Source organism: Doryrhamphus excisus, linkage group LG21, assembly GCF_037039965.1.
Source record: "Doryrhamphus excisus strain RoL-2023G ecotype Guam linkage group LG21, RoL_Dexc_Guam_v1.1, whole genome shotgun sequence".
NCBI classification, from domain to species: Eukaryota; Metazoa; Chordata; class Actinopteri; order Syngnathiformes; family Syngnathidae; genus Doryrhamphus; species Doryrhamphus excisus.
Window position 1 is genome coordinate 1,308,625 of NC_136377.1, and position 8,798 is coordinate 1,317,422.

Genomic DNA, 8,798 nt, shown 5'->3' on the forward strand with positions numbered 1-8,798 from the left:
TTTTTATGTGCTTGTGTCCCTTTATTCAGGAGCACTTTGTAAACAACAGACCACATAACAATATTAATAAAACAGCTACTTAAACCATAAAAAGGTTGGCTCAAGAAGCCATGATGTTAAGTTGAAATTAAATACTTTAGAAAGAACAGGCGGGCCGTATTCAAACACTTGGTGACCCGGATGTGGCCCCCGGGCCATAGTTTGCCCACCACTGGAGTAAAATATACTGCGTTTTTTTTTAGCCATTTTACATAATTAGTGTTTGTTGTTAGTCTTTGTTCAGGCTGCATTTGTAAATAAGGATTTGTTCTTAAATTGCTTGCCTGGGTAAATAAAGGTAAAATAAATCAAAATAAAAACATTTTGTGCACCCCAGCATAAACCAATAAATTAGCATTAATCTCTTCCATTCAGGAATTCTTATTATTGGGTTGTGGGCTGTCAATCATGGCACCAACGTGCAGTGTCATGTGACTTGTCAGGTGAAAAGACGGACATGGAGGCTGTTGATTAAAAAGGCAGATATGTAGTTTATTGTTGAATTTGAACATTCATATTTTCTATGACATGTTTAAGAATTACAAGCCGCCATTGGCGTACAACTCCAGTTCAACAACGTGATACTTCATATATATATGTATGTAGTACATAAATACTTTGAACATGTGCGTCTTTTATCAATATACACATTCAGTGCAGAAATACACAAACGGCATAGAAATATACGTTAAAGCATCATGGAAGTATGGAAAAATATCCAGATTCCTTGGTCATCACAACAAATATGGCTGGAAGACTGCATCCATCTCTTAAGAAAGTATCTGGGAGGCCCTGTTGCATGATGGGAGACAAGTCAGTAGGATGTATTTCACAGTCAGTAACATTCAGCGCATCATCAGACGCCGTGATCCGTCAGTCGAACGTAGCGTGAATTTGGAGCGCGCATCTTCACTCATCATCATCATCATCATCGAGACGTGCCGATCCATGCAGCTATCAGTTGCTGGCGATGAAAATAATGGCGTGGAATTGGAGATCCACGCCGTGCATTTGCTCCTCGCGTTCTCATTGGCTGACTGCTGACTGCTGACCTGTTGGCTGCGAGCTTCTGGACTTTGGAACGACTTCTTTGACCGCTGACTTTGTAACGGAGCTTGTTTTTGTGACTCAGTTGTGCTATTAATAGCTCCATACTGTTCTCATGTGCCATGGAGAGGGAACCGGGGCGTCACGTGCCTCGTCACGAGACCGGGGCCACTCGCGGTGACTAAATAGCGGGGACTAAATTTGATTGACATTGTTCAAGGGGGATGAGCTCCAAAGTGCAAGAGGACGCATGTGTGTGTGTGGGGGGGGGGGCGTTTATGATGATTCGGTGAAATATCATGGCAGGCCGGGGTCTGACTGCAGTCGCCACGAGTGCTCGGAAGCCTGATGTACCACCTACTGATTCGCTACGCATGCATGCATGCAGCCCCGCCCCTTAGAGCACCTCGAAGGTGTCGCTTGGGCACCTTTGTCATGTGTGTCTTAAGGGGAGGAGGCGGGGGGCCGGCGCTGAGTCATGCCTGCACTACGACGTGGGCGACCATGTCGGAACCATGCGGTGGTGGTGGTGGTGTTGGTGGTACAAACCAGGGGTTTCAACTTGGGAATGATGAAGAACTTCATGAGTGTCGCAGTGCAGCACGGGCGCCCCCTTCTAGTTGGGCTGGGACAGTCCCAGGGCCGTAGCCAGGGCGGCCATGAGGAGGGCGGCGCTGAACGGGACCACCACGCCGCCCGATCGGAACACCTGGCGGCCGTTGAGGGGCTGCACCGGCCTGAAAGTCCCCACCATGGACTTCCCGTCGTGGAACTTCAGCTCAGAGAACGCCCGAAGCTGAAGGGGAAAAATAAAATCTCTGTTTTTGTCGAAAAATGTTTCATACTTTTTACGTTTTTACGTCTCGGTTTTCACACAATATTACACTTAGTCTAGTCCTAGTTTGTCCTGTACTGTGTACCGTGTACTTTTGTGTATTTTGACACGCCAACAGGGGGTCACCAAACCAGATGACCCCCTCACGGTGCAACTAAAAACAACAATGTGACGCAACACATGTGGTACACTAATATACTGCACATGCAAAAGGCATGCTGGGTAACTTCCTGTTGGGAAGCGCGTGAATGGGTTCCCCAGCATACCTTGTGGGTTTTGAACGTGTAGAAAATCAAACCTTGGTTTTTGTATGAGTTGGTATTTGTCAACATTTTTTACCTGTATTAACAGCTCCAGATAAAGTGAAGCTTCTCTTGTCAAATTAATTAATCATGATTAATCGGCATATGCCCATTTGCAACTGTATCTGGAATATTTTTAGTCAAAATATTTTTTGAATGTATATATATATATATATATATATATATAGTATATATGTACACACACACACACAGGCGAAGATTCTCTTGTCAAATGAATTAATCATGATTAATCACCATTTGCAACTATATCTGGAATAATTTTTAGTCAGAATATTTTTTGTGTGTATATACACATACACACACACGCATGCGTGAAGATTCTCTTGTCAAATGAATTAATCATGATTAATCACCATTTGCAACTATATTTGGAATATTTTTAGTCAGAATATTTTTGTGTGTGTGTGTGTGTGTGTGTATATATATATATATATATATGTATACATATATACATACACGCACTGGTGAAGATTCTCTTGTCAAATGAATTAATCATGATTAATCACCATTTGTACTTTTGAACTATATCTGGAATATTTTTAGTCATAATATTTTTTGTATATATATACATGATTCTCTTGTCAAATGAATTAATCATGATTAATCACCATTTGCAACTATATCTAGAATATGCATTGTTCCCTCTTTCTCTCTCACACACACAAACAAAGGTAACCTTCACTTTCACTTTGTGGAAGGGGACAGCAGCTGCTTTCTATGTTCTCCACAGCATCATTTTGTGTTCTTTTGTGTTTTGTGCTGACGAACAAATGACAAACAAATGTCATCTGGAGCCGTGGCGTCTCTTTAAGTCATCATTCTCCTTGCACCGCATATTTCAACCGAAGTTCAAAGCCTCAAAAGCCCAACCTGTTCGGAGCTCAGAGGGATGGGGTCCTCAAACAAAGTCCAGACGACAGCCTCGGTGCAGCCCGGCGTGGTCAGCGAGCCCTTGTAGCGGTAGAAGGTGGTCAGGTTCTGCTCAGGAGGAATGAGTTGGGCCAGAGAGGCGGGAGGCAAGGATGTGTTGCCGTCTGAAAAGAGACGCCATCAGATGTTCCGTCGTGCTGATACGGTTTAGATTATTCGGAAGAAAAGTCAGCCCCTACTTGTGGTTTTGATGCTTCGCAGAGCGCTGATGATGGGGTCGTACCTTCGGTTCGCGCTGTTGGACACCTGAAAGTCGGAAGCGGCAGAGAGATCAACACTTGCTGAGTTTCCACTTGGCAGTGGGCGTGTTTAAAAGGCACATGATCACATGACTCAAATGGTTACCACATAGAAAAAGCCCAGGACTGCAACTCCTTCCGGATCTGCCAGCGCCGTCACCAGGTCGGTGTAGTGATGCTTCATGTGGACTATGTGCAGCTGCAAGACCAAAAGACCTGCTTTGGTCACATGGGCCAACAAAGCTATCTTAACACTATCAGTCTGGGGGGGGGGGCACTGCGGCGTTTGCGACAATAGCGGCAACAATCTAAGGAATGTTGAAATGAAGAAACCTGTAACGCTCACAAAAGCCCGAGAGCGTTCCCTGCGTGACCTCAAATCAATCTGGGACGGGGCTTATTCAGGGAAGCGGCTTAAGCAACGATGTTTATTATGTATGACTTTATTGCTTATTGTTTTCTGCATATTAATGAATCATCATTGTGAGATTAACTATCTAGACTAATATTAGACTAACTATGAGATTAACTATCTAGATTAACTGAAGATTTGGTTGTCAAATTAATTCATCGTGATTAATTGTCCCTCCCCTTCACGCCTTCTCTCCTCCCTCACTTGTGTCGGTGAGAGGGACAGGGGCGTGGGTGCGTCGTGCTGCGCCGTGGTGCGCCGTGGTGCGCCGCTAGTTAAAATTGCAAAGTGCGCTGGCCAAACCTTCTTGGCGCACCACAGGACAAAGTTGGGACATCCCCGAGTTCGAACCACATGCGACAAGGCCAAAGACGCAAACAGCTGTAAACGCACCTCCATGGGAAACTGCTCCCCGTCGATTGTGTGTTCGGAGCCCGGCCCCCCATTGGTTCCCCAGTGCAGATGGAACTGGACGGCCTTGTAGACGGTCGGCAGACCTCCGCCCGAGATGGTGCTCAGGTGAGGAACTCCAACCTGAACTGGAAAGAAGAAGCGCATTTAAAAGTTAAGCGGCGCAGCCGTCACCCATACAGAGCAAACGGCGCACCGCACACGCTCACCCGAGTGGCCGTTGTTCTTGATGGTGCCTCGAAAGATCTGCTGGTAGTTGGAGAACTGAAAAGGAGTCAAGCGCTCGTCTTTCAAAGTCTTCCTGGTGACAATGTTGATGGGGGATTGGCGCTTCCCAGCGCAGGCGGCGCTTGCGTGGTTCCACTTGTCCGGAGCTGCAACGTAAAGACGCTGGTCAGGACGGCGTTGACCATGAGAGAATATTTGTTGAGTTGAACTTACTGTTGCACTGATGGTCGCAGGTGAACTGGGACTGATAGCACCAGTCTGAAAGAGAAAGCCAATGGAATCATTTGCACCAACTTCTCATTTTTCATTGAATTTGTGGCATCCGTAGCACTATTTTAAGAGGGGATTTTGTCCAACCAGCCAATTGTTCTTCTATTTATTTAACTGGGCTATTCTTCCCGGCCATACAAACGCCTAACACACAGGAACTGTCATCATATTCACAAATATTTTCCCTTTCTATCAGAATAAACACAGATAGAACCGTTTACTCCAGCAGTGGGGGCGGCACATTCTCACAAAGTTTATTAATATTTCACAATCGGCGCGCACGCTGCAACAACCGTACTCCGAGACAAATATCTGCCGCTATAGCTCGCAGATATGAAATATTTATGAAAAACACCCTCTGCCATTGAAAAGAAATAGCAGGAGGGTCTCGTGCTGGCTGATTAGAATTGTATGAAGGCTTTCTCCCAGCCAGCATTTATGCGGAGGAAGTCTTTGCCATGTCATCCTCTTCCTCCTGCTCCTGCACAATAATGGAGGATGAAAATAAACTCCCGCCGAGCGGGAAACGCTCCCGTTGTAGCATTGTGATTCATATCGCGTCTGCTGTGATCTCTTCCTCATTTAATGACTGCGGCTTATTTATTCAACCAACAAGGTGATGGCAGGGTGACTTCATTGCAGATTTTATCGTCTCTGGGATCTAATGGGTCTCTGGGATCTAATGGCTCCCAATAGGGAAGTACACCTTCACATGATATGAACTCATAAAGGGATATTTGTCATTTACTTTTACTTTATTTATACTGCATTGTGTTAAACGATGATCTGAAAGGTCAATCATTACTATTATATTCATAAAGGCTCTTCAATGGGCGCCGGATCTCCGCCAATCAGATCGCCGTCCGCACAAGTGTTGACCAATCAGAGCTAGCCTACCCGAGGAGCAAAGAAACAATACAAGCTAACGGAGCGAGGAAAGGATAAATTGAAGAATTGAGGAAAAAAAGATAATTTACGTTCTTTTATGAATATTTTGTTCGTTTTTTGCTTTGATTTTAGGAACGTGAAAAGGCGTGCAGAGAAAAGGATATAAACACTACCTGTCTACTCGCGTAGCCGAGACGAGCTGTGTCACTTCAGGTTGCTTCCGCCTGCTTCAAATGATACTTTTACCCCCACCTTAACCCCCCCCGACGACGATGGAGTCTCTCTTGGGAATGGCGTCATACATAAATGTGACGTCCACGGCGACACACGTCAATAAAATAACAAGTTTGGCGACTGCTAGCTTCATTTTGTGACATCACGAGACGGCGGAGTGATACATTCAGAAAATAGTAAGTGTGTGTCACGTGACACTCGACACTCGCGCATTTGTATCGAATTTTTAATTTCATAAATTCCACTTTTTAAGGAGTTTTCATTTGGATTTTTTTTTCTTTCAGTGGCAAAAAATGACTTTTCCGGGTTAGATTAGATTTATTGGTCCCTGGGGGGGAATATTGCTGTTTAGCAGTCACTTGAAGAACACCCTGGTGTGTCCAAAGTCCGGCCTGGGGACTATTTGTGGACGTCAAAAAAATACATCAGCATTGTTACTAATTATACTGTATATTGTTCACCTAATTAAAGAAACAAACGCTGAATATGAAAAAAATATTTAATTTTGTATCAAAATAATTTTGTATGTTTCAGATGATTAGATTATTTGTGAAAAAAATGAATTAATTCTCTATGAAAGTTATATAGGGCGTATAATATGCGTCATATTACCACAATATCTACTTGCATCATTATTACAGTACAATTGCTATTAAATGAACAATAAATGAACAATATTATATAGGACGTGGTGAGATTGGATATTAAAAACGGTATTTTTTTCCTGCAAAAATAGTGCAAGAAAAAATATGAATTAATCTTTTTTCATGTAGGCCACCGTCACAAGGAGGTTAATTGTGGAGAAAAGACGCAAAGGAGAAGAGGGGGGGAGAGAGGAGCGAATGAGAATCATCCTCAGCACCTCCTCCTCCTCTTGTCTGTGAATCAGCTCCATGCGAGTCCCGTCTTCCCCTCCCGTGAAGGCAGGACGCGGACGTGCGTGTCGGAAACACGCAGGCGGACAAGTGATGGACGGCACAGGTGGATACGCGCATGAACAGCCGCCCCCCCCCAGGATGAGCCCCCCCTTCGGCAATTTGATGGTTGGGTATTTTGATATTTCTTGGAGGTGGGAGATCAAGTTTGAAGTGTCGATTGGCAGAAATGGAGCATTAATAATCATTATTAATCATCATTTGATTCCATTATTGATTAGAATGGTCTGACTCATAAATAATAGAAAGAGAGGGCGCACCATTTTTATCAAATGATGATTCATAAATATGATGAATGGATGGATGGATGCAGGCTCACTCACCTCCGGCTCCGGTGCAGAAGGTCCAGGAGGACGCCAGGAGGACGGCCACGACGAGGTGCTGCATCTCGGCGGAGGGAAGGCAACGCAGACTTGGTTTTTCCCAATGTGGTGGCATTCTTGCAGGGGGGTCTTATACTTATCCATCAGCATGCCACACAGGAAAGAAAGAGATAGGCCCCTCCCCCCTAAAATAAAGGCTCTCAGCGGATGGATCTTCACTGAGGGGCCCCCCTTTTTTTTTCCCCAGTGAGGCTCCCAGCTGGTGAGTGAGAGGGAGAGCAAGGGAAAGTCAAAGTCAAACGATGCGGCCATTATTGTCATCCTTACAGGTGCTGGCAAATTCATAATCAATAGGAAAACGTCTATACTGCATATTGAATATCCAACCTTGTCAAAAATAGCACCTCCAGGTCCTTCATTATTATTCACCACTCCGTCTAAAATGATGGATCCGACTCACTGAAGAAGTTTTAACAAAAGTGAAATTATACATTAATGCAGGATTGCTTAAAAAAACACGATGGCGTTTGAAAGCTTAGACATGCTACTTGGTGATGAGCTCCATCATGGAAATGACTTTCTACACTTGATGGGTGGAGGTGGGGGTTGGGGGGGGGGGTGATGTAGTCAGAGAAAACAATTGTGCAACGACATTGTGATTTGGCGACAGTGGACGGCATGCCCTTGTTACACAAGTATATTGGATTGCAGCGGCTTCTTCTCAAGCCACCCGGGGAATGTCGTCATCTGGTGGACACATGCAGAACTACACTTAGTCAGCGTCAGATAAATATGTCCGGTTGCACTCCAAATCATTCACAATGATTTATTTTTTGCTGGTTTATAGACTTTGCAAATCGTTTTCTGTATTAGGGCCACATTGAAAAAATAGAATAAAGCCGTAAAAGTAAGTAAATGACGTAAATTTACAAGAAAAAGTTATACATTTATGGGAAAATCCCAAGGCCAAAGGTCACATGAGTACCCCTTTTCATAGCTGCCTTAGGTAATACCTGGTACACAATATTAAAAATAATCTGAGATTTGAAGAACCAAATTGACAAGAATAAAGTTAAAATGAAAAAAACTTATGAAAAGGGGGGACTCATGTGACCTTTGGCCTCGGACATGTGGAGGGGACGGGGTAAGAAAGGTGTGACTGAGAAGGGCTACATAAGCAGAGGAGATGCTGACCTGGGTGCTGAAGGTGATGTGGTCTAGGCGTAGCGTGTATGGGGCCTGGGGACTGACCCTTGGGGACCACCACAGGTGATAGGTGGAAGTCCAGGCTTGTAGGCGTGCTCCTTTGTGTTTATAGAGTGCCAATAATATAAAAAAACATATTCAGGAAGTCATACAGGTCTTCTATTCTCCAACGACAAAAATATTAAATTTAGTTGGATGAACATAATCAGAGGTCCCATGGGCAGACCTAGGACACACTGTAGGGATCATGTCCTACAGCGGAACCGGGAAAGCCGTGGTGTCCTCCTGGTGGAACTGGAAAGTCTGGACTTCCCTACCGAGGCTGCTGCCGCCACATCAGCGGAAAATGGCGGTTGGTTCTGTAGCCCATGAGGGACGACTGTCGATGCTTTCTTTCTATCCACCTATGTATGTGTTTCTGGACCCGTTGTGACTCCGATATGGATGGGGATCCTCTGCAGAGTCCTATAAAAACACA

General features: G+C 44.6%; 1 protein-coding gene across 1 annotated transcript; it reads right to left on the bottom strand.

The window, feature by feature from the left end:
- Positions 1–510: 510 nt before the first annotated feature.
- ca4a (carbonic anhydrase IV a) lies at positions 511–8,708 on the bottom strand. Its single transcript, XM_078787552.1, has 10 exons — positions 8,309–8,708; positions 7,502–7,573; positions 7,115–7,373; positions 4,678–4,722; positions 4,446–4,610; positions 4,219–4,364; positions 3,520–3,612; positions 3,354–3,420; positions 3,115–3,278; positions 511–1,882 (listed from the first exon to the last, which is right to left on the bottom strand). The coding sequence occupies exons 3-10, from the start codon at positions 7,227–7,229 to the stop codon at positions 1,703–1,705; spliced, it is 975 nt and encodes a 324-aa protein (XP_078643678.1). The 5' UTR covers positions 7,230–7,373; positions 7,502–7,573; positions 8,309–8,708; the 3' UTR covers positions 511–1,702.
- Positions 8,709–8,798: the final 90 nt, after the last annotated feature.

What these genes read in the sequence shown, in the direction of transcription:
- ca4a (XM_078787552.1), bottom strand. Translation starts at nt 7,229, where the DNA reads ATGCCACCACATTGGGAAAAACCAAGTCTGCGTTGCCTTCCCTCCGCC. An exon ending in TCCTGGGCTTTTTCTATGTG is followed by an intron (nt 3,421 to 3,519) that starts GTAACCATTTGA and finishes TCCGACTTTCAG; the next exon opens with GTGTCCAACAGCGCGAACCG. An exon ending in TCCCTCTGAGCTCCGAACAG is followed by an intron (nt 1,883 to 3,114) that starts GTTGGGCTTTTG and finishes TTTCCCCTTCAG; the next exon opens with CTTCGGGCGTTCTCTGAGCT.